The following is a 25,980-nucleotide window of genomic DNA, read 5'->3' as shown; positions in this document are numbered from 1 at the left end:
GTATCCTTGAGGACGTGGGTTCGATTCCTGGCCTCGGTCAGTGGGTTATGGATCAGGTGTTGCCGTGAGCTGTGGTGTAGATCGCAGACTTGGCTCGCATCCCACATTGCTGTGGCTGTGGCTTAGGCCGGTGGCTACAGCTCCAATTAGACCCCTAGCCTGGGAACCTCCATATGCTGTGAGTGCAGCCCTGGGGGGAAAAAAAAACACTGGTCTGAGCAGAAGGTGTATATTGGGGGGAATTAGTAGGAGATCTAATTGTACGTGTTGAGAGAGGCCAGATAATAGGAAATCTTAAAAGCTAGACTAAGAAATGTAGATGATACGGTGAAAAATAGGGACTATTGGAGTGACGTAGTTAAAAATACTGCTTTAGGAAGATTGCCTCTCTTTCTTTTCTGTATCTCTAAAGTCACATACTCATTACTGTCCAAAGAGATCATTCTAGCTTTTGCAGTATATCACTTTTATTTCTGAATGTAGGGTGAACTTTTTTTTAAACTAGAAAGAACTGTATTAAGTACAGATGATAAAATTCAAATGTGAAACAACATTTCTGTAGCTCTTCTTTACAGATAGTATATTCAAAAAGATTTAAAATGATTTTTTTTACAACTACCATGTGACCCAGCAATCCCACTCCTGGGTGTATATCCAAAAGAAAAGAAAAGTACTAATTCAAAAAGATATGTACACCCCAGTGTTTATAGCAGCATTATTTACAATTACCAAAATAGAGCAACAATCTAAGTATCCATCAACAGATGCATGGATAAAGAACACACACACATACACACATTGGGAAACTACTCAACCATAAAAAAAAAAAAATGAAATCTTGCCCTTTGCAGCAACATGGATGAATTTGGAGGGCATTATGCTGAGTTAAATAAGTCAGACAGAGCAAGGTAAATACTCTGTGATATCAATTATATGTGGAATCTAAAAAACACAACCAGGATTTCCCATCATGGCTCAGTGGTTGACAAACCCAACTAGTATTCATGAGGACACGGGTTCGATCCCTGGCCCCCATCGGTGGGTTAAGGATCTGGAATTGCCATGAGCTGTGTTGTAGATCAGCAGCTACAGCTCTGATTCTACCCCTAGCCTGGGAACTTGAGACAAAAAGTTCTAAAAAGATAAAAGACAAAATATAAAATAAAATATATAAAAAACACAATCAAAAAATAAATAAATAAAAAACACAATCAACCAGTGAATATGACAAAAAAGAAACAGAGTCACCAATATAGAGAACAGACTCGTGGTTACCCATGGGGCAGAGGGTGGGTACAAACTATTGGGTGTAAGGTAGGCTCAAGGATGTATTATAATACAGCAGGGAGAATAGAGCCAATATTTTATAACTATAAATGGAAAGTAACCTTTCAAAATTGTATTTTAAAAAGATTAAAATGATCTTTAAAGATACCAATAGCCTAAACTTTACCAATTTTGGTTTGCCCAGTGACATCAAATGCCATGTTCCCATGAACCCTGAAATAGGATTCTCTTGGCTGGTAAAGCTCTGTCTCTTTCCAAAATGCGGGGAGAAATGCTCATCTTCTTTAGAGATCCGCATTATTGTGCCAGTGCTATGACCACCTCAGCAGAAAGTAAGATTCCTGCTTACCGTTCTCTCAGATTTTCTTGCACAATCTGCCTAGTAAATATATTACTGGCAGATTAGTTGATTGGTGTCCATACTAATTTGATTTTGCTTTCTCTTCAACAAAATTAAAAAAAAAAAAGGCAATTCCTTCTTAATTGTGAATAGAAACCTTAGGATAGAAGCGTTCATTCTCTGATGGGACGTAGAGGAAGCAGAGAGAGGGAAGGGAAGTGCATAGTTCCTGAAACCGACCTAATTGTCAGGCTCAATGAATAATGGCAGCATTGATACTGAATCAGAGCTCTTCAGGCAGCTCTCAAAACTCGGGGGCAGAATGGAGGGGAGAGAGAGGAGTGCCAGGATCGGAAGAGCGAAGACAGGCTCTCCGTTTCACGGTGTGTCACATGTTAAATCCTCAGTTGTGTTTTGTGTCACTCTGTTTATTAAAAGCTGTAGAAAGAGCTTCCACCCTCAGGCCGATTTAGAAATCTCTAATTCCCCATGGTAGGTATAATGGCACTGCAGTGGGTTGGTCAGAGTGGTGGGAGCATATGGGCTTTTAAGTCAAACTGCCTGGGTTCCAGTCCTGCCTCTAGCAGGTTTTATTTGTGTGAGGTCAGGTGAGTTCTGTTTCCTCTTAGGTTAATTAAGGATGATAATAGTTCCCATCTCATAGGAACTATGACATTGATTTGAGGACCAAATGACCTGTTCTTATAAAGTACTTAAGTCAGTACTCAGTACACTGGAAAAGCTCACTTCGTATTTATCATCATTTTTATCATTGTCACAGTGTAGCAGTAGTTAGGAAATGAGCATCAGTCCTTCAGAAAAAATGCTCACTGAACATACTGATACTGATGAGACCTCATTTTGCTGCAGACTTTGGGGATGTCTGTTTCTTGCTCTGGGAAAGGAGGATATATGGCCTAGAATGATCTCACCTCTCCTCCAGCTCTCTGCTTAAACATGAATCAGACATTTTATGCTGACCACACAGCTGTTGCAGTGGACTTTTCAGAGGCAAATCAAAGGCTCGTTTGTTAAGCCATTTGAATTGCATTGAATCATGCTTTGAGACATTTCCCATTTTAAATATATTATCTCTTCTTACTACCTTTTGGCTGGCAAGTCATGGTAATGCCTTTCTGCACATAATTCTGGATCTTTAAAGCAAAAAGCTCTGGATCTTTAAAGCCCTTTGTGCCAGGGCTAAGAAAAAAATACAAGTCACCTGCAGAATTAGGCACCTAGAGCATGGCATCTCTCCTCCTCTCCCCAAGCCCATGTATGTGTGTATATGTATATATATAACATAAACATAGGTACATAGGTCCACATTTAGGATTATGAAGTTACTATAGTGAATACTGATAAACTTGAGAGCGTCATATCAGATAATAGGTCTTTGTAAATACTAAGTCACTACTAATTTCATTTAAAGACTTCTCGACAATAAATCAGAACATTTTTTTAATCCCTGCCTAAAGCGTGTCGTGTAGGTAAATAACAGCGACTTTCAGTCGCCTTGGTTTTGCTTGTCTTCCTCGTAGGAGAACATTTTTCATAAACCTATTTTTCTATACATTTTCATACCCCAAATAAAAATCAGCCTCATGGTGGCATATCTGGGGATCAGTGTGGATATGGACATTTTTGTTTCCTGGCCTGAGAGATTTTAAACTGTTGACTTAGAAATTATGTAACAGTTCTCGCCATATGGTATGTTGTTCCGATTTGCTCAAGCCTGTGTTTTCAGGCATTGTAATACCCTGCATTTCAGGAGAGATGTTTTACATCTGATTCACGTTCTGCTAACATTGCTTTGTACTGTAAAGGGACAGCTGAGTGCCTCCTAGCTGTGAGCTGTTGCTGTGGGGAGACTAGCCATGTTTGATTCCGGTCCCAAGATGGGAGGGTTGGCATGCTCAGAGGTAGAAGTGATTTCTGTTTTATATTGTTTAACTGTACATCAAAATTTGCATTCCGAAAGCAGACAGCCAAAACAGAACCAATTTTGAAAGCAGAGTTCCATTATAAAGTAATGAATCAATATTTTAGCACATGGGAGTTCCCGTCCTGGCTCATCAGAAACAAATCTGACTAGGATTCATGAGGACGCAGGTTTGATCCCTAGCTTCCCTCAGTGGGTTAAGCCGTGAGCTGTGGTGTAGGTCACATACTTGGCTCAGATCCTGCATTGCTGTGGCTCTGGCGTACACTGGTGGCTACAGTTTGGATTCGACCCCTAGCCTGGGAACCTCTGTATACTGCAGGTGTGGCCCTAAAATAAAAAGCCACAAGACAAAGAAAAATATCCTAGCATATGGATTCATTGTTTTACTATTCAAGTGTATATAAAGCCGTCAGCAAGGGCCTTGCATAGAATAAATATTCAATAACTGTTAGCTCTGAAGTTTATCAAAACTAGTTTTTGCTGTGGTTATGAGAAGCAGGAGTAGTTGACTATTTGAAAAGTTTGTTAGGAATTCACTGTAAATGGTGCCTGCCATCTTAAAAGACATTTATGAGGAGTTCGCATTGTGGCGCAGTGGTTAACGAATCCGACTAGGAACCATGAGGTTGCGGGTTCGGTCCCTGGCCTCGCTCAGTGGGTTAACGATCCGGCATTGCCGTGAGCTGTGGTGTAGGTTGCAGACGCGGCTCGGATCCCGCGTTGCTGTGGCTCTGGCGTAGGCCAGTAGCTACAGCTCCGATTAGACCCCTAGCCTGGGAGAAATTGCAAAAAGACAAAAAAAAAAAAAAAAAAAGACATTTATGAAGCAGTCTCCCTGCAGAGTACTTCCACATTTTTCTTTTTCTTTCCCAAATGCTCTCACCCGTACCTGACTTGACAGTTCTTTCAGTGCCTCGCTTTATCAAGTTGTTCCTAAGCATCCAACCTAGTTTTCTTAGAACCAGCAGCTCTCTCTTGGCGTTTGTTAATTCTGTAATGACAGAGACGTGCCACAGACATAAGCCCGTTTACGAGCAAACACAACTGACCCTTTGTAAGAACATCACTCAGTTGGTGGGAGTCCTGGGAGCGCCCACAGCTGGGTGGCTCAGGGTGCAGTAGGCATGTGTCGGTGCTGTTGAAAAATGGAAGAGTGAGTGTTGGTTAATTTGGAGAATTGGATCAGTGAAAGCCAGTTAAGGGAATTTCCTTCAAAAAGTAAGCTAAGCTGATACTGTTAAATTTTTTAAAAAAGAGTGTGTGTGTGCTTCTTTTTTTTTCTCCCCTCTACTCACAGATTCTTTTTTTTTTTTTGGTCTTCTCTTCTTAGGGCTGCACTTGCAGCATATGGAGGTTCCCAGGCTAGGGGTTGAATCAGAGCTACAGCGGCCTGCCTATGCCACAGCCACAGCAACTTGGTATCTGAGCCGCGTAGGCAACCTACACCACAGCTCATGGCGACGCCGGATTCTTAACCCACTGAGTGAGGCCAGGGATTAAACCCACAATCTCATGGATACTAGTCTGTTTCGTTAACTGCCGAGCCATGATGGGAACTCCCTCCTCTCAGATTTTTAATTCCACCCAAGGCCGCCTTCTTCCACTTGCCTTTCTTCATCTGCATCTCTTCCTTAGAGAATTTCTTGGCACCCAGAGACATCACTCAACTTAGTTCAGTGTATTTAGAGGGTGGATAATAACAGCAACAATAGACAGTGGAGTCCTGAGCACTAGGTTCCCAGCGCTGTGCTCCTCCCTTTGCCTGCAGCAGGTCATTTACTTTTCACATGTCCCCATCAGTAGAAACGGACACCATCCCCATTTTACAGATGATGAAACGGAGGCTCAGAAAGGCTGAGAAAGCCAAAAGCAGTGGCACATGTGGCTTTGGGTCCGTGACTATTAGGTGTGAAGATTTTATGGGTTCTACTGCAGTCCTGAGAAACCCTCTGTTCCCTCCCATCCCAACAAAAGGCCGTGCTTAGGAAATCAGAGTGGAGTCTCTGGCTGGGAATCAGGCCAGAAATAATACAAATAGTGCTGTCCTTCCTGTCAGAAGTTCTCTGAGTCCTGGATGCCTGTGTTTGGGTTGGGCTTTGTTTTCACCGCCCCTCAAGTGCTATAAATCCTGTGTTCCCCACAGTCCAGAAGAGATGTTGAGTCAAGTCTGCTTCTGAGTCAGAGAGAGACAGCGGTAAACGCTGCTGAGCAGGTAGAGATGGAGAGCAGCTCCTTGGTCAGCAGGTGTGTGTGTGAAAACACCTGCCCGCGTGGGTCCAAGCTGCATCCTCCGCAAGACCATCCTCCAGCTCTTCCCTCCGGGCCCCACTGCCTGATCTCCTCCTCCGTGACTCAGCCACTTTATCCGCAATAAAAGGAGCTGAGGTTCACTGCCAGCTCATGACTGGCCCCAGTGCTGTCCCTGGGGTGGAGACATTCATCTGGGTGAGTCACCCAGGCTGTGCTGCAAAGATTCCTGAGGGCGGGGACACTGATCTCTGATGGCTCCTGGACACCTGCCTTTACCCTCATGGTCCAGGTTCTTGGGTTCCAGGACCCTCAGTGGCAAACTTCTACAGTTGAGTGAAACTTCAGTCTCATCATCAAGTCACTCCTTAAAGCCCTAGTTCCTTTATCTAAACTCTGTAGTTTGGGGTCATTCCACTTAAACTAGGTGTAAAGGCACCACACGTACAATTGCTGAGAGTAGTACCATTGGAGAGATTGGCTGAAACCCCATCTGTGTTAGACATTCTTTACCCCTTTGGGTGTGTGAGAGGAACCTGACAGGTCTTGCACTGTCCAGGTGCTCCCATTTGGAGCTGGGCCACCTGCCGAGCCCAGACTCATCAAAATCGCTAGGGCCATTAGTCTTGTTTACAAGTGGAAAAACACCCTTGCAAATGTGCAGGCGCAAGAATTCCAAATCATAAATATTGAACTTAACCATTTTTCCCCCACTCTAACTCCAGTGAGAAAAGAGATGGGGAAAAGAAGGAAAACTGGAGATTCTGTTTAAAGTGATCAAATCATGTTAAAATCTTGACATGATTTGATCACTGCTCTCCCACTTCGCTGCTTTGTCGTGTCCAACCGTGTAGTGCCACGCTCAGTGTCTTATTCAGCTGTGACCTGTGGGAGGCTGCCTCGTTTAATGCAGATTGTGGGTAAGACAAGGTTCTGCCCTCTTCTTTTGTTCCCCCATTTCCTAGAGCATAGCCCACTGTGATGTTTCACCCTGTTCCTCCTTAGGAGTCTGGTGTTGTATGTGTGGTGGGCACTTTCCCTTCCTTCTCTTCTGTGCTTTGCTGTCAGGGCCCTGCTCTAGAGAGAATTACCTTGGTTACTCAGCTCCCAGTACACAAGCCTAGTCGCTTTGGGGCCACTGCTGCTATTCCCAGTAGGAACAGATGATGCACAAGTGTGTAGACTCAAAGTGTTGGCTTTTCAGAGATCTGTGTGCTGTGTGACTCAGGGTTGGGTGGGTCAGATCTGTGACTTTGCTTGTAAATATTACATACAGGAACCCTCTCTATTGTCCTGACATTGTACTGTGGGTTGCTTTGGGCATGCCTGTGTTTTAAGACTTGTCCACACAGCTACAGGAGCCTAATCATAAACCTCACAGAGGAAATTGGCATCTCGGTCATGGTTATGAACAAGTGAGGTCAGGTTTGCCCTGTGGATTCCCCGAGCCAGGCACATGGAGCTGACATCTGAAGCGTGGCCGCCTCCTCTTCGGCATTGGTCCTGTGCAAAAGCCACAAGGCTCTGGGGTGGACCGTGTTGCGCCTTTGTTTGATTTGTCTGGGATAGAAACACATGTTCATAGACCTTCCTGCTTCCTTCACGACCTCTGAACTTTCACTTTGGGCTGGTACGCAGTCCTCCAGACAAGTGGCACTTCGTTCTGTTTGAATGTGAACTGTGGTTGGGAAACATTAAGGGTGGGGAGATTGAATCTTTTATGGACTCCGTGATTCCCACCATCCAGCAGAAACAGTTCCTTTTTTTTTTTTTTTTTTGTGAACTAAACTTCGAAAAGCGGTTGGCCAGTCATTTTTTCCTATGCTGAAAAAAAGGACTGCTGTGTTTAAAAAATAGAAAGGAACAAAACAAAACAAAAACCCTTCAGTCTTTTGGATAAACCAGACTCTCCATAATAGACCATATAAGGGTCTTTGATAGTTAATATTTTCTCTCCATCACAGAGTGAAATGTAGCCACCATTTGTGTTGCATGGAAAAGGCAAACTGGTTTATGCTGAGAAGGACCAAGACTGTATAGAATGTACATCTTTAGTTTGGTTAACAGTCTTGGCTTTCTTAAAAATAATCATTTATTGTCCCAGCAGTGCCCTGAAGGTCACCAAACCAAAGAACTGATTAAGTATCACCCCAGCCAGGGATTCACAGAGCTGCAAAGGCACCAGAATAAAACGAATAAGGGGAGCTCTATGGAGTTTGTTTCTATTCACAATTTTATTGAAATGATTTATTAAGTTGCTTTTCCCCTATACCTTTCTGAGATATTTTATTGTTATTTTAAAAAAGGGGACCCTCTAGGGGAGCTAGAGAAATAGCAGTGAATGACCCCTTTAATTTTTTTTTCTAAGAATAAAGGTCTTTCCTTTTATCTTTAAAATTAGATTGCTTCACACAATTGTTGCAAAGATGAAGGAACTATTTAGGGAAAAAAATTAGATGATTTCCCCCTTCTTATACCAAAATTAATTATAGTTGGTTAAAAATTTAAGGGATGGCATTAATTATGGATATTAATGAAAATATATTATGGATGTATAATGGCCAGGCACTATGGAAAGTGCTTTACTGAAGTGCCTTATTAAATCATACCAGCAACCCAGTAAGAGAGCAACTATTATTGCTGTTATACTAATGAAGGAACTGAGATCTTGCTCAAGGTTACACCGCTGGTAAGGAGTCAAGTTCAAGTTTGGAAATAAAACTGTAAAAACCAGAAACAAAACTAGAAGAAAGTGTGGGTGGATAGTTATGTAATTTGGATAATAATAATCCAGAAGGATTTTGGAAGCATAACATATACCATAGACAAAAATCATAAAGGAAAAGATGAGAGATTTAAATACGAAAGACCAAAAGCTTTTGTATGACAAAGAACAACAAAAGACTGAAAGGTAAATAACAGACTGGGAAAAATATGTCCAACATACAATAGACCAAAGGTTAAATATCCTTAACATATGATAGGCATTTCGAAATTAATACTTAATCAATGACCAACCCTAGTGATTTATAAACATATACATAGGACCCAAATCATCAGTTTACTAAAGAACAAATATTAATGGGCAATAAACTAAGGAAACAAAAATCTTAATTTAACACAATGAGGCTTTTTTTTTCCTATTGACTTAGTGAAGCCAAGAGGAATAATAGCCACTGTTGTTGAAGGTGGAGAAAAAGAGTCATGCATTGTGGAGGAGTTAGTAATTTGATATTTTGGAGTTGTGCCTAGTAAAGTCAATAGAGAAGTGCATAAAAATAAATATGTAAGGATAAATTTTGCAGAAAGCAAAAGCAAAAGGAAATAATCTAAATAACTATAATAGGGCACTGATTGTGTTAGTTAACTATACAGTGGAAGCTAAGCAGAGCTATTAAAAAATGCTAATGTTGATGTGTCTTTGTAGAGGTGGGAAAGTGCTCATAATTTCTTGTCTTAAAAGAGAATAAATTTCCCTAGAGACACGGAAGCCATAGTGATAACGTGGATTCCAGTCTCTCTAGTATCCACTCTTGCTTAGATTTGTAAAAATACATGAACTTTATAGTTCTTTTATATTTGTCCTTTTATAAATTGTGCTTTGGAATAGCTATTTAGGGATGGAAAGGAGAAGAATTCTTTTCAGAAACACAGTATAATTATTTTCTATTTTTTCATATTCCATTTTGTGTTTCCCAGTTTTTTTTTGTCCTAGTTAAAATGAAAACTTTATTAAATACAATAAATCTGAATTCTGTCAAATGTAACTAAGTAAAAGAACTTGACTTTTTGGAAAGCATATATATACATTTAGTGGAAATAAAAAAGAGTAGTGTTTTTTTTTTTTTTTTTTTTAGTCACATTTATTTTATTTCCATGTCTATGAGGTAACTAGAGGTGTCAGTGTAATCTGTAATTTTTTTTTTGTTTTATGGCCACACCCACAGCATATGAAAGTTTCCGGGCCAGGGATTAAATTTGAGCCACAGCCGTAATCTACGCTGCAGCTGCGGCAATGCTGGATCCTTTTAATCTACTGCACCAGGCTGGGATGGAACCCGAGCCATTTCAGTTGGATTCTTAACCCACTGTACCATGGCAGGAGCTCCTATGATCTGTACGTTTTATCAAGATTATTAGAAGTTACATATTATGTTGACACGTCTACTCATACCTCAGCACCTTATTTAATAAGACCTTTGCCTTTTTTTTTTTTTTTTTTCTTCCTTTCTACGGCCCCACTTGCAGCATATGGAAGTTCCCAGGCTAGGGGTAAAATCCGAGCTGCAGCTGCAGGCCCACACCACAGCCACAGCAACACCAGATCTGAGCCACATCTGTGACCTCTGCCAAAGCTCACAGCAATGCCAGATCCTTAACCCACTGAGTGAGGCCAGAGATCAAACCCAACATCCTCACAGACACTATGTGGAGTTCTTAACCCACTGAGCCACAGTGGGAACTGCCTGCAATCTTTTTGCAAGTGTTCACTGGAATTTCAAAAAAACAGCCATACTTTGACCAAAGTGTAAATTCTACAGTTAATCCCAAAGGTGGGAGTAACTGACTCCCAGTTCCACACAGGGTGAGTCACAGATTATGGTTGGGCCTCAGCCCGTTGAGAGTCCACACCCACAGACCCAGGCCCTGCCCCTCACTGGTGGCCCCATCTTGGGCAAATGACTTACTCTTTCAGAGCACTCCCCCCATCTCTTTACTGAGCACAATCCATACCTATCATACCTGGGTATTGCAAGGATCCAATGATATAGAATATGTGAAGTGCACTGAAAACAGGGGGGTTGACAAAAAGTTAATTTTTTTTCTTCTTAGCATAAACAATGAAGGTATACAAGTTAAATTTGTTAATTAAATCCTATTTCGTATTTGTAATGATTTGGTAATAGGCCAAGCTGAGATTTATTCTGCTATTTTTATATCCTGGAGCATTCTTTGATCATTTTTTAATTTTTAGTACAATTTTATTTATTTTATTTATTTATGTATTTATTGTCTTTTTAGGGCCACACCTCTGGCATATGGAAGTTCCCAGGCTAGGGGTCAAATCGTAGCTGCATCTGCCGGCCTGTACCACAGCCACAGCAATATGGGATTTGAGCTGCGTCTGTGACCTATACCACAGCTCATGACAATGCTGGATCCTTCACGCACTGAAGGAGGCCAGAAATCAAACTGAATCCTCATGGATACTAGTTGGGTTCATACGGCTGAGCCACAATGGGAACTCCTTTAGTGCAATTTTAGTAGACACACCCTGGGTGGTGGTGGTTGTCTTTTCACTTGACATATCATAAACCTATTTCATGCCGCTCTTTAGCATTCATTTCTGAGTGTTTATTTTGCTCCCCCCCCCCACCCCCGCTAATGATCTTTAGTTTTAAAAGGCCATTCCTACCAAGGAAAAAGAAACCTTGTGATTTGCCCTTGAAAGAAACATTGAGAAAATAATTCCTCATAATTTCAGCCTATTCAGCATCAGGAACAGAAACCAGAAAGCATTTCATTTCACCACCTGATAAAGGAACAGATATAAATTTTTGATTGGTTAATGACTTCGGCTCTGGAAGCCATAGTAAATGCTCTCTGACCACAGTGCTTCTTTGCATTTCATCAACTCAACCTCTTGCTTTTTTTTCAAGTTACTAAATATGAATCAAATCATGAATTACAGTCAGGACATTTGACTCAGCCAAGTCTTAAAGCGTCTTGGCCCCACCCTCACCCCACTCCCTTCCTGGGAGCCACTTAACCGTTTTGGAAGACCAAAAGAGATTGCTCCATCCATCTGTTTGTGCCAAGAAAGCGGTGCTTTTTGAATGCCTTCGATGGCACTTTGGTCCTGGCTGAGGACCATCAGTTCTCACAAGCCTGAGCACAGGCTACGATTAATTCCCAGTCTTCTGCACTATGGGGCTCAGCTCCGGATTTAAGCCTGTGTTTTGGCGTTGGCCTTGGGGATGCATGTGGAATGAGGAATGTCCTTTGGGAACACGTATGAGAAAAAAACATTGATGTGCATGAAAGGTCAGCAGCAGGATGGGTCAGATATTTTCTTGTTAGCATAAGACTCTGTCATACTTAACTATAACAGAAAAGCGATTTTGAAAGTGTGTCTTCAGTGGATAAGGATTTTGACAAACTTTATTCTCAGGGTATATGTATATGAGCATACACACACATCTTTAGGTGGTCTTTACAACAGGTATTTTCCCCTATATTTAGGAAAGCCTCTTCACCCTTCCAAAAAAAAAAAAAAAATCCACATATTCTGCCAACATGTTTTCTGCCTCTTAGGTAGAAATCTGAAGTTGAGAAATAAGGTTATATAAATTTGGTATATTTTCTTCTGTTTTCTTCTGATCCTTTTTTTTTTTTTTTGCTTTAGCACATACACACACTACTTGGCATATAAATTTTTTGCATTATATGTACAGCGCGAACATGGATTTTTTTTTTTTGACTAAACAATGTGTTTGAGTTCTAGCACGGTTTATACCCATAGATTTGTTTTGCTCGTTTTTTTTTAACACGGTGTACAATATTCCATCATAAAGAATAGTCACATTATACTGATCCACACCCTTACTAATGAGGCATTTAAGTTGACTCCAACTTTTAGTATAGTGCTGCCATGAACATCCTTTTACAGGGGTCTCTTGTGGGAGTGGGTCTCTAGGGCAGATGCCTCACAATAGGTCAGAGAGCCTGGGAATACCCCCTTTTATTGGTTGAGGTTTTCGTTAGAATGGCTGCATTCGTTAATTCTTCCACCAGCAGCTTATGAAAATACCTATTTCTTCAATCCAGCTATATTTGATACTGTTAAAAGTTTATTTAAAAAAAAAAAGCATTCCCATTGTGGCGCAGTGGTTAACGAGTCTGACTAGGAACCATGAGGTTGCAGGTTCGATCCCTGGCCTCGCTCAGTGGGTTAAGGATCTGGCGTTGCCGTGAGCTGTGGTGTAGGTCGCAGATGCGGCTCAGATCCCGTGTTGTCTTGCTGTGGCTCTGGCATAGGCTGGTGGCTACAGCTCCAATTAGACCCCTAGCCAGAGAACCTCCACATACTGCAGGAGTGGCGCTAGAAAAGGCAAAAAGACAAAAAAAAAAAAAAAGTTTATTTTTGCCAACCTCATGATTGAAAATATTATTTCTTGTTTCATGTTTACACTTTTAAGAGTCCCATTCTTCAGCCATGACATGTCATAGCATAACAAGAGACTGCTAAACTCAGCTACTTGATAGAAAAACATACCCCCCAAAAGCTTATGTTATGTTGCATTGCTTCCAAATGTAAAAGGAATTGTCATGGAGGATAAAAAGATTAAAATGACTCATTCTTTGAACAAACATTTATTAAGCATTTTGTACTAGGCACTAGGATTACAGAGATAAACAGAGTATAGTCTCTGACATCAATCGGGAGCTTCTCATTCTAATGGAGGGAAAAGGTGCTTAAACTAGTAGTTGCTGCACAAAGCACCACTTTAATTCTCTCAATGGTGGAGAAGGAATGTTAGAAAGGCCCCAATTTCAAAGGGTGGCAAATGCCTCTTTAAGTATTTAAGAAGATTTTCACGCCTTTACTCTTTCGATGGACACTACCATAGAATAGATAGTACGTGACAGAACACCCCCAAGAGCTGCAGTAACCTGTAGATGGACTCAGAGATGGAAATCTGTCCCCGAATCCCCAAGAGAACACAGCCCAGCAGTGTCTGTGTTCAGCACATCCCCTCCACCAGCCACGAACAGTTTCTCAGTTTCTCAGCCCTGGCGTGTACTTAGCACCTCGCCAGGTACAGAGGTGCACACGTGCACCAAGATGTGTGTGGCATGGCTCCTGCTCATCAGAGGCCCAGAGACCAGATGGGGAGATAAGGCAATTTGTGTTGACTGACCCTTCATCCTAACTCAGGAGAAGGAACTAAACCAAATGTAAATGATGCTTGGAAGGAATCCAGTTCCTGGCAATAGACAGGAACCTTTAATGCCTAGAGAAGTGTCCTAGAGAACAATACTATTGAGATGTAGTTTAGAGGTGTAAAGAAAATTGCATACATTAAGTTCTTAACCCACAGCCCTACACATAGCAGGTATGCAATACACTTCATATCTTTTTCGGATTGAAAGAATGACTAGGGCTCAGGGATTAATACAGATATGTCAAGAAAAATCATTCCTTTCAGGTTTTATATGCTTTGTTTTTTAGGTCAAGAAGTGGTTTTTAAGTGCCTTGGGGAAGGAATTCTTGAGAAAGCTTTTCAGGGATATAATGCTTGCATTTTTGCATATGGACAGACAGGTAAGTAGCTGCTTTTCTTTACAGTCAATGATATTAAATGTGCATTTCTTAAAACAAAAATAGAAGATGCTTTTGGTAACCACAGAAAAATGCTTCTGACTTCATGAGTTTAGCTGAATTAGATGACCAGAAGTTGGAGTTCACTTGTGGTACAGCAGGTTAAGGATCCGGCATTTCACTGCAATGGCTAGGGTTGCTGTTGTGATGTGTGTCTGATCCCTGGCCCAGGAACTTCCACATGTGGGTGCAGCCAAAAAAAAAAAAAAAAAAAAAATTCCTCTTTTAGAAGTTTCAACAGTTGTGGTAATTGAGTAATTTCAGTGTCAATGAGCAAAGCTAGTTTCAGACTATTAAGTGTTATTTTCCTAAATTATACTTTTAACCTGTATTTGAACTAGAAATATAATTACCACTTTCTCAGTATAAATGTTACAGCAGAAAAACTCAGTATCATCCTATAGAGAGGACTTTCACCAGAATACTGAAGTGATGATAGGTTATTAAACCTAGGCTGCTGGCATAGTTGGTTGGAACAAGCAAAACAAAAACAGACTCCTGGCTCAGCCGTTAACAGTTTGAGCCACCATAATTTCAACTGAAGTTGGAATAAATCCATAAATCGTAACTGTGCTGCCTATTGTCATATTGTAGGACAACTAGGAGAAGATATTTCAAAGTACTTTCACAAATGCAAAATACTTTGTGGGTAAAATACTGTTGATGTTACTTGATGTATAGTTGATATTTATTTTTTACTATTTGTACTTTTAAAGATTAGGTATTTGTAGTGGTTACCTTGGTACCTGTCCATCTGTAAAGGAGGTGCCCTCCAGCTCTCACAGTAAAAGTCATTCATAAAAATTGAGTGAATATAAAAGAAGGAAGAGTAGCCTTGGTGTCCAGGGGCCTGGCTTTCGGAGCCAGGTTGGCCACTTCTGTTGTGTGACCTTGGCTGATGGACAGAACGCCCGTTGGGTTGAAGCATTCCATGTTGCTTCCTTTCCATCCTCCTTTCTTTCTGCTTGCCCTTTTCCAGGCTCAGGAAAATCCTTCTCCATGATGGGCAGCGCCGAGCAGCGGGGCCTCATTCCAAGGCTCTGCTGTGCTTTATTTCAAAGGATCTCTCTGGAGCAGAATGAGTCACAGACCTTTAAAGTCGAAGTATCCTATATGGAAATTTACAATGAGAAAGTTCGAGATCTTTTAGACCCCAAAGGGTAAGTTAGTGGTTGAAATTAACCTTGTAATAGGGGTAATGATTTTATTTATTTTTATTAAAGCATAATCGATTTACAGTGTTGTACCTATTCTGCTGTACTCAATTATATATATATATATTTCTATACATAATATATATATTCTTTTTTTTATGTTCTTTCCCATCATGGTCTGTCCCAGGAGATGAGACAGAGTTCCCTGTGCTCTCCCATAGGACCTTGTTCTTTATCCAGGATAATGAGTTTAAGTGACCCTAAAGTGAAAGTTGCAAGGGAGCCCTTGTCACCACTCTGGTTTCAGTTCATTTACCGAGAAATCATCAGCTTCTCAAAGCCTTTTGGTATATCCAGTATTCATAGGTTATCCTATATTCATGTTGAAGTTGCTCATGGATGCCATTTACAAGGATGTTTTTTTACTGCTGATGTGACTTTTGCCACTGTGGTTCATTCATAAAAATTGAGTTAAGAATGACGCACTGGTCCTTCCAGTGATGTTGGAAAGCAGCACCTCCTGAGTGCAGGGAAAGTAGTTGCAGGACTGAAACCACCAGCCTAGGCAGGTTGTTCTCTTCCCGGCATGTGCATTAGGATCGCTTGGGCGGCTTTTAAAGGATAGGCTGGCCTGAGGCCCCACCTGTAGAGGCTGTGACTCTGCAGACCCAGGGGAAACCCAGGCATCTGTATTTTTTTTAAAAACTAGGTGATAAAAAACAGATGAGTTTGATTCATAGAGGCAGAAGAAATAAATAGGTAAAATATAAGAAGAAAGAGAAAATGACCTATAATCCTACTGCTCAAAAGTATCCATTGTTGGAATTCCCATCGTGGCGCAGTGGTTAACAAATCCGACTAGGAACCATGAGGTTGTGGGTTCAATCCGTGGCTTTGCTGAGTGGGTTAAGGATCTGGGGTAGGCCAGCAGCCACAGCTCTAATTAGACCCCTAGCCTGGGAACCTCTATATGCCTCGGGAGTGGCCCTAGAAAAGGCAAAAAGACAAAGCAAAACAAAACAAATCAAAACCCACTGTTAACACTTTGGTGCATTTTGATCCTGTTTCAAAGCTGTGGGGGAGGAGGGGTTGTTGAGGCTGTTCTCGAAATACAGTTGAATATCCTGAATTTTTTGTATAACATGATGTATACTTTCTCATGTCATTAAAAATATTTTAAGTGCTCTTAGTAGTGTATAATCAAGGGTATAGTCAAAAGTATGAGACAGAAATTATGGGTGGCGAGAAAGTTACCCAATTATAGATAAGATTTTTACTTTTAGTGATAAAACTATTTAATGCATGTGAAAGCACACTGACAATACATGTAAGGTATAAGGAGTAATAAAACAACAACTGTCCCACTCACCATTTGGCTTCATAAATGGAACATGACCAGTATTTTCGAAGCCACCTGTATGTTCCTCTTTGATTCTATGTCAATTCCTGCCACTCCTCAAAGTAACTACTATCATGAATTTTGTTTCTCATCTTCTTCCTCCTTAAGAGTTTACGCATAATTTTGCAGAGTTATTAACTTTGTATAAGTGGCATCATAATACAAATGTCCTTTGGTGACTTCCTACTTTTCCCCTCAGTGATTCATTTGTTTTGATATGTGAAGTAATAATTCATATTAATCTTACTGCTCTTGAGCCTTCCATTGTATGAATACACCAAAATTCTTTAATTCTATCTCCTGTCATTCATGTGGTTTCTGCTTTTTACCACCACAGTGCTGCCCTGAGCATTCTTGTATAGTCCTCCTGGGCTACAAAGGCAGGAGTTTCTAGGGAATTCATACAGGAGTAGAATTGTGGCTCACAAGCTACAGAATCTTCTGCTTTGGTACCGCAAAGCTGTTTTCAAAAGTGGTTGCTCCAGGAGTTCCCGTCGTGGCTCAGTGGTTGACGAGTCCATCTAGGAACCATGAGGTTGCTGGTTTGGTCCCTGCCCTTGCTCAGTGGGTTAACGATCCGGCTTGGCCGTGAGCTGTGGTGTAGGTTGCAGACACGGCTCGGATCCCGCGTTGCTGTGGCTCTGGTGTAGGCCATTGGCTGCAGCTCTGATGAGACCCCTAGCCTGGGAACCTCATATGCTGGGGGAGCGGCCCAAGAAATGGCAAAAAAAGACAAAAAAAAAAAGAATCTCTGGTTGTGCATACAGTGTGAGCTGAGTTCTGAATCCATGTGCATCAAAGCAGCTCTCTTGCAGTTGTGCATTTGATCTGCCCTTGTTTAGAGTACAGCAGAATTGCTCATTGTCACACTGTATTTTTCATCCTTAAACTTCGTAAAACCTCCTTTGTGGGGGGGTTTGTAAAGTTATGTGAGTCAACTGAGAAGTTCTTAAGGAACAATGCCTGGACTTCAGGAAGCACTCAGTCATTTTTGGTTCCTTTTTTCCACACTTGGGTGATGCCAAGCATTGACTCTTGATTTGAAAGGTAATTAGTGTCACCCGTGATATATACCTTTGCTTTTCATCTCAGTTTTCTCTTGGTAAGTTCTTCACATGGGCCCCAAACTAAGTTTGCCATTTAAAAATTCAAAAGAGAAGTTCCTGTTGTGGTGCAGTGGAAACAAGTCCGACTAGGAACCATGAGGTTGCGGGTTTGATCCCTGGCCTCCCTCAGTGGGTTAAGGATCTGGCATTACCGTGAGCTGTGGTGTAGGTCACAGACTTGGATCAGATCCTACATTGCTGTGGTTGTGGCGTAGGCCAGCAGCTGTAGCTCCGATTTCAACCCCTAGTCTGGGAACCTCCACATTTCACTAAAAAGCAAAAATAATAATAATAATAATAAAAATTCAAAAGAGCCCTAGAATTTTCATCAGCAGAGCCCATTCTAAATATAGGATAAATATCAGCATCCTGATAGTATAAACAATTGCTATATAACATCACTTTCTGTATAAAATTGTCAGCATGGAAGCAGCATAAATCAATGTTGCTGCCTTACAAATATAAATTAAAACACTCTAATATTGTTCACTGCTTGCTCAAAACTTTAAGACATTACTTGGTGAGAATATGCTTATTTATAAAATAACCTGAAGGTTAGATTCAATTCTGGCACATTCTTTGCTTCATTTTTTTTTTTTCCCCTTTCTCCCATGTGAAATAGAAGTTCATCTACTAAAGCAGGTTAACCTAACCTAGTATTCTGTGTGCTAGCTGTTTAGCTTGGGAGCAGAGATAGAATTTTTTAAATAGTAAGTTACTTTAAATAGAAATCAGACTATGAAAGGTATTCCTCAATAAGGAATGCTATTTTGCTAATCCAAATAAAGTAGCTTTTAGCATATTTTTTGATTGTTAAAAAAAATTTTTTTTTTGGAAATCGCAATCTTAATTTCGGAGTACTTTTTAAAGTTCTTTTTATAAAGAGAAGCTTCACATTGGGTCTGATTAATTCATTCTTTTTTTCCTTTCTCTTAAAGAAGTAGACAGTCTCTTAAAGTTCGGGAGCATAAAGTTTTAGGACCCTATGTAGATGGTTTATCCCAACTGGCCGTCACTAGTTTTGAGGTAAGTGCCATTTTTTTTTTAAATGTCATCAAAAACTGGTAGTAAATTGAAGTGTATAAGTAGTGGTGAATCTCTCTTTGTGTGACTGCCTTATAGCACATCGGTGCCATTCGTAACCTGAGAAACCCAGTACCAGCACATCCCAAACGGAAGGGCTTCTCGCCACCTTCTTCAGACTGCTCACTGTGTGGCTGAGAGGCTAAGTGTTTGGAGGTTGTGGAATATTTTCACTAGTAGCGCTCTGTTGATACTGTCCACCTCATGGTGGCCAGTGATGTCCATCATTTGACAGTGATATCTGCCAAATCTGGACAAACGTAAGCACTTAATTCAGCCCTTTTTCTTTGCTAGGGCCTCCTGCCTTCGATTCCATTCCTTTTTTTTTAAAGTCACTTTTATCTAAAAACATATACATAGCCAAGAAACACTTAAGCCTGAGAAGGCTGCAGTTTTGTTTTTTTTTTTTTTTAAAGAACGTAATGGTCCCAAAAGAGTAATAGTTATTGCTGATTCAGCTCACAGCGTCAGCCCTTCTCAAGCAGGAGCACAATGACTAGCAAACATTTTATGGGCACATTTTACGAGCGTTAGAGATTCACAGAGCAATGGGCCACAGCCCTGCCCTCAAGGAGCTTTCAGTGTAGCTGGAGAGAAGTAAAACATCCAAAACAGACACCAAGTCCACACATCTATCATAACAAAAGCAGTTATTGGCATAAGCCTTCACATGTTTTAACAAATGAGCTATAGGAATATCTGAGCAAATACACACTACGTCAAGTTTCAGCCTGGCATATCAAAAAACAATTGGTTCTATTTATTCTTTTGTTCATTTATGTTTCAACTCAATTGAATTAAATGAGGAAAAGATAATTCCAAGCCAAATGTACCATAATGTTGGCTGTCGCAGGTGAAGGGGTGGATTGTTCACGTCCTAGAATTTCTCCGAGGTACTACACCCAGAGGTCAAGTTTAGTGGTTCTTACTGCCAAATCGATGTACAGATTCAGATAGCAGGTAGATGACTCCCCATCCTCCCTTGGGATCCCTCCTGATGAGTCATTCAGGTTCATTTTGCAATCTTGAGTCTCAAGCCGGGGATAGAATGGAGGAGGCTTCTCTGCACTTCCCACTGGAGCCTTTCATGTTCTTCAAATACGAATCTGCACAGATCACTCTAAATTTCCTTCTAAACTGTGGATGGATGTCCTTGTTCCAAAGGCGTCTTCCACATAAGTATCAAAGAGACAGGGAGATAGATGGCAGGACAGTGTCAGGATCATAAATGAAACCCTGTCCTCCGCTTGAAACAGGAAACAAGACAACATGGAGTTCCCCTTGTGGCTCAGCCATAACAAACCGGACTGGTATCCATGAGGACGCAGGTTCAATCCCTGGCCCTGCTCAGTGGGTTAAGGATCCTGTGTTGCCCTGAGCTGTAGTGTAGGTCACAAATGGGACTTGCATCATGCGTTACTGTGGCTGTGGTGTAAACTGGCAGCTATAGCTCCCATTTCAACCCCTAGCCTGGGCACTTCTATATGCTACTGGTACGGCCCTAAAAAGACAAAAAAAAAAAAAAAGACAGTGTGGTAAGCCCAGATTACAGGTCCATCTCCGGGTCTTGCCTGTTGTTTCCAGATAGGAATCATCTTCCTCTCATTAAATATGAAGGCAGCATAACACTCTTTTAAAGGATATTGGTCGTGGCTTTTGATGTATTCACAGAGCTTCCAGATATTTTCTTCACAGTAGCAGCTGTTGTAGACACAGGTGTCCCACGGGGGGGCTGGCCATCTGGTAGTGGACAGGGACGTCTGTGGTAGCAGGGACATCCCCTTCCATGGCAGGCCTGGGCACAGGCCTGAGGCAGACAGACTGGACCAGCCCCGCGGTCCAGGAGAGGCTGGCGCTCCACAGTGCAAAGAGTTACTTTTCACTCTTCCTGTTCTTCTCTTTTCCTGAATCCATCCTCCCTCCATCGACTGACCTGTTTTCTTTTCCTACTCCTGGGTTTTTATGGCTTCTCACATCCGGGCTGGATGTTTTAGCCTCTTTTTGTTATCACTGCTTTGGGAAGCACGGAGAAGAAAGTGCTGTCCATTGCTGCAGAGTGTTGGTGAATAAATGAGCAAGTGCACCCCTCTATTTAAATGTGCCGTCTGTGTGTTGTAACTGTCCCTGCGTCACTCACATTCACTGTGGCTAAGATTAATCTGCAAGATAACTCTGTCCAGCCACTTAAACATAGACAATTTTAGTATAACTGGAATCAGAAGTAGAGGGCAGTCATCCCTGAAAATGCTGAGAAATGCAGAGACCCCCCCCTCAGAAAAGTGCGAAGTCAGCACTTTTGCTAAGATGCCTGGCTCCTAGCTCAGTGTCACTGGGCTCAGGATCCATCCCCTCCTGTCACCTATTAGTAAGAGCTGGGGAGTTTATGATTTGCATCCAACTCTGCCTCTTACTAGATATGGGAAAAGTTATTTGACTTCAATGAACTTCAGTGCCCCTGTTTGTAAAATCAGGAAAATACTACTTTTCTAAATGTCATCCTTCAAACACTATATGAGTGCATTAGGTTCCAGGTGTTCTAAGGCAGGTGTACAAGGTTGAATAAGGAGAATTTCCTGTCCTGGGAGAGCGACGATGTTGAAAGGGGGAGGAAATGAGCAAGCAGTAGATCGCTGTACAGGAGAGTTAGAATAAAATACATTAAGTACATTGTGGAGTATCCAGAATGTTCAATAAATATTAGCTCTTTTCTCCTTAGGAGCTTGCACAGGGAAAGATAGGAAGGAAGACGACTGCAGGATAGAAAGAGTGGGGGAAACATGTCATCCACTGGGCAGCACCAGGGGAGCGGAAGCTCAAACAGGCTCGACGGAGGAGAGCAGGGAGGTTTATATGGAAGGGTGGTGACGGATGCGTCAGAGGGGTCATGATTAATACACACACCTCATGGGCAGGATGGTGTTCTTAGGGTTTTTGCTTATGAAGTTTTCCTTGTGCTTTGCCTCTAGGATATTGAGTCATTGATGTCTGAGGGGAATAAGTCTCGGACGGTAGCTGCAACCAACATGAATGAAGAAAGTAGCCGCTCCCATGCTGTGTTCAACATTATCATCACTCAGACGCTGTATGACCTGCAGTCTGGGGTGAGGGATCCGATAGAACCTTGGGTGGCAGTGAAAGAACTCAAAATACCTGCACAAGTGAACTGTTTCACGGCAGGCTTCAGTTGCTGAGCATTTTACTTCCTAGACGAGCTGCTTAGCTTATATCATTTAACGTTTTAGATCTGCCTTTATATATAACTTAAAAAAAAGATGAATCCCTTTGAGTTCCCCGGTGGCCTCGCAGGTTAAGTATCTGGCACTGTCATTGCCGTGGCCTGGGTTCAATCCCAGGCCCAGGAACTTCTGCATGCCATAGGCATGGCCAAAAAAAAAGAAAGAAAAAGAATTCCTTGTGTAGACTCCCTAAAGACCATGATGAGATCACCATACAGCTTTTAATATGTATCCTTCGGTACTAAATTCCCCTGAAAACAACTGAGTTTACCTCATAGTCATTAAAGGATATTAAAGAGGAAACCACAACATTTAGCCTAAAGAACGCTTTTTCAAAACAGGAGGAATTTGACCTGAACATGCAGGAACCCTCGTGTCCTGGTATGTTCTCGTAGGCACCTGAAAGCGCCAGATTCCTGACTGTACTCTGGGAAACCCAGAGCACTTGCTACTCAGCTGTGAAACTCGGTGCCGTGCTGCCATGTGTTTTGGCCATGAAACTTCTAGTTCAAGTTTAAAATCTTAACATTTAAAACCTTCCTAGGCACAGAGTTCCCATCATGACTCAGTCATTAACGAAGCCGACTAAGATCCATGAGGAAACTGGTTCAATCCCTGGCCTCACTCAGTGGGTTAAGGATCCAGCATTGCCTTGAGCTGTGGTGTGTAGGTCGCTCAGATCTGGCATTGCTGTGACTGTGGTGTAGGCTGGCAGCTACAGCTGCAATTTGATCCAAGCCTGGGAACCTCCATATGCTGCGGGTGTGGCCCTGAAGAGACAAAAGACAATACATACATAAATAAATAATAAACCTTTAAAAAAATTTTTTTTTAAATTAAAACATAAAACCTTCCTGGGGAGTCGGCCCTGTTGTAGCAGGGCGGCTGGCGCATATGTAGATATCTCTCTGGTTTCTGCATTCAGGTGTGTCGTTTCTCTCGTTTCCCACACCTAGAACTCGGGAGAGAAGGTCAGTAAGGTCAGCTTGGTGGACCTGGCGGGTAGCGAAAGAGTGTCCAAAACTGGAGCCGCTGGAGAGCGACTGAAAGAAGGCAGCAACATTAACAAGTAAGGGGGCCGGGGCCATTCCAGAAGCTGGCACATCTCCCCCAGCTTCTTGCGTGTCTTGGGGCGGGGGCGGGGGTATGTATTTCATTACCAGGGGCCACATGGCTCTGATCACACGCGGTTCAGAGTCTGTGCAGCTTTAGTGAACCGGGTTGAAGAACAACATCCGCCTGCCTCTACTGAGATACATGATGTTTATTTAAGTGCAATAGCGTAGCATGACCTAGTTCAAACATTGTACAGACACCCAGAGTATCGCTGTATAATGTTGTCTTGTATAAACGCAAGTCCCAATTTTGAAAATCAAATCATATCTTAAATTTGACTCGAGACGCTTATCCTAAGGAGAAAAATCTGCTTCGAACCCCTTTGTCAAGCTAATACTGTTTAAACATCAACACCTCCACACAACAAAAAAAGTAACAGGTATTGAATAACTGCCATCCTGAAATCTCATTCTTTGCCATGAGTACCTGCAGCGTGCCCAGGATACACTGGGGGCTGAAGGAGAGCCGAGTGGTGCAGGGTGTGTCGGAGCTGGCCAGGTGGAGGTGAGGTAAAGGCACTCCAGGCGGAGGGTGCAGCAAAGGCACAGATGAAGGGCTTGTTCTTTCAGTCCCGTAGTATCCCAGCATGTTTCCTGGTATGCAGAAGTCCCCCTGTTCTCCAGCGTGAGAGGGAGCAGAGTTTGCATTTATGAGTATGTACTTGGGGGTTTCCTGTTGTGGTTCAGTGGGTTAAGAACCCAAGTAGTATCCGTGAGGATTTGGGCTTGATCCCTGGCCTTGCTCAGAGGGTTAAGGATGTGAGCTGTGGCATAGGTTGCAGACACGGCTTGGATCTGACATTGCTGTGGCTGTGGTGTAGACTGGCAGCTGCAGCTCCAATTCAGCCCCTAGCCTGGGGACTTCCATATACCTCAGGTGCGACTCTAAAAAGCAAAAAATAAAATAAAATAAAATAAATGTGTTTGAGCAAGGCTGCCTGGGTTTAATCCTGTCCACCACTCACTAAACACGTAAGTATCACAGGCAAGTGAATTCACCTCTCTGTGTTTCATTTTTCTCATCTTTGTGATGGGGGTGATAACAGTACCTGCTTCATAGAATTGCTGGGGATTAAAATGCTGGTCATGTGCTTAGAACAATGCCTGGCATGTCGTATATACTGAATAAATATTAATTGTTGTAGCTATTATTTTTATAATCTATATAAAGAGCATGTTCATTATTCCAGGTTCAGCAGAAAGTAGTTTAGTTTGTATTTGTAATATTTTTTGTTGGTGGTGTTAAGAAACTAACTCGGGCTTTTGTTTAGGACAGAAGGTGACCAGAAGTAATATGTTCAGGAACATGTTTGTGCAACTTGCATTTTAGGGTGGTGCTAACACACGGTAATTATGCAAAAGTTTATCAAAGTTTAAAACGGGCAGTGAACTATCACCCCCTCTCTCAGGTGGACGCAGCCATGCTCATTGCACAGACTGCTGCTGTGGGGGGGGGGGCTAACTTCCAGTCGTTCTGTCTCCTGCTCTCATAACAAGGGCTTTTGCTCTGTTTCATGACAAAGCATTGTAGGAGGGCAGACAAGCACTACAGCTCTGCGGTCCAGAGCACAAGAACCGGGATGGGAATGAGGAAGCAGGTGCCAAAGGAAGGACTTTACTGGTGCTAAGCCATGTCAGCCCCTTGGCCCGTGGCTCCGCTCATGGGAGGACACTGGGAATTGTGTGCTGTGAATTCGTGGAAAGTTAAGAGTGTGGCTGCCTTGACCTGCAGTGGTCACTAACGTCTATTGACTTTTTGCTACATGCCAGGCACTGTTCTGAATGCCCTGTTTGTGATAACTCATCTGATCCTCAGATCAGTGTAATGAGATGGGTTTGTTAGCCCCATTCTGTAAATGAGAAAACCAAGTAAGAGAGTAGTTAAATAATATGTCCAAGGTCACAAAACTCTCAGCATGGATCTTAGATTTGGTTGTAGGCAGTTTAGCTGCAGAGCCCAGGCTCATCTGCTGTGCTGTATATGCCTCACTATTCTGTTTGCCTGGAAGAGTCCTGATTGGTACTTTTGTCCCAGAGTAAGTATTATAGTGCCCCCTGCAATTTGGACAATAAATTTTGTAGTGTCCCAAACTAGTCCCAAGGGCACATGATAACGTGACTTAGCACGTTTAACCCAGCAGCTGGTTCTATTCCATTATGACTACGTGAATGGAATTCTCTTAGCATCCTACTATCTTTCTTTACTTATATGAATGTAGGTATTTCTTCCTACTAGTCCATGACATGTCTACATTTTTAAGGTCCTTCATAGTTTTCGGGGCACTTTCATATGCATCATTTCGTGTGAGGTTCATTGTATATCTATTTACCTTTATTTAAAGATGAGGAAACTGTTGGCTGGAGATATTTAAGCAGTATGAGTAAAAGCTGAGCCAGGTGTTTATTAAGCCTCTGCTATGTGCCTGACACTGCATAAGATGTGGGGATGTGAGAGGAATTTAGATATTGTTGGAGACAGAATATTGCCTCCCTGTTCCCCAAATATGTCAGGTCCAAATTCTCAAAGGGACTCACAAAGGGACTTTGCAGATGTGATTAAGTTAATGATTTTGAGAAGATTATTTCGGTGGGTTTGCTGTTTTCACCAAACTCCTTACAAGTGAAAAGAAGGAGATGGGAGAGCCAGAACCCAAATGATGTAGGGTAAGAAAGACCTCACAGTCC

At 42.0% G+C, this 25,980-nt stretch overlaps 1 protein-coding gene and 1 pseudogene across 15 annotated transcripts in view; one reads left to right on the top strand and one right to left on the bottom strand.

The window, feature by feature from the left end:
- KIF13A (kinesin family member 13A) overlaps positions 1 to 25,980 on the top strand; it is a 218,491-nt gene that overhangs the window by 114,327 nt on the left and 78,184 nt on the right. For 14 of the 15 annotated variants that reach the window (XM_021100220.1, XM_021100218.1, XM_021100216.1 and 11 more), the window contains exons 5-9: positions 14,053 to 14,145; positions 15,182 to 15,362; positions 18,800 to 18,887; positions 21,911 to 22,045; positions 23,137 to 23,249. In XM_021100220.1, the coding sequence (XP_020955879.1) occupies positions 14,053 to 14,145; positions 15,182 to 15,362; positions 18,800 to 18,887; positions 21,911 to 22,045; positions 23,137 to 23,249 (610 nt within the window). The remainder of the gene's footprint in view (positions 1 to 14,052; positions 14,146 to 15,181; positions 15,363 to 18,799; positions 18,888 to 21,910; positions 22,046 to 23,136; positions 23,250 to 25,980) is intronic. The other variant, XM_021100217.1, reaches the window with a different exon arrangement.
- LOC102166051 lies at positions 19,531 to 20,732 on the bottom strand (annotated as a pseudogene).

Source organism: Sus scrofa, chromosome 7, assembly GCF_000003025.6.
Source record: "Sus scrofa isolate TJ Tabasco breed Duroc chromosome 7, Sscrofa11.1, whole genome shotgun sequence".
Classification (NCBI taxonomy): Eukaryota; Metazoa; Chordata; class Mammalia; order Artiodactyla; family Suidae; genus Sus; species Sus scrofa.
Note: the sequence above shows the minus strand (reverse complement) of the source record. Positions and strands in the feature narration are given on the sequence as shown.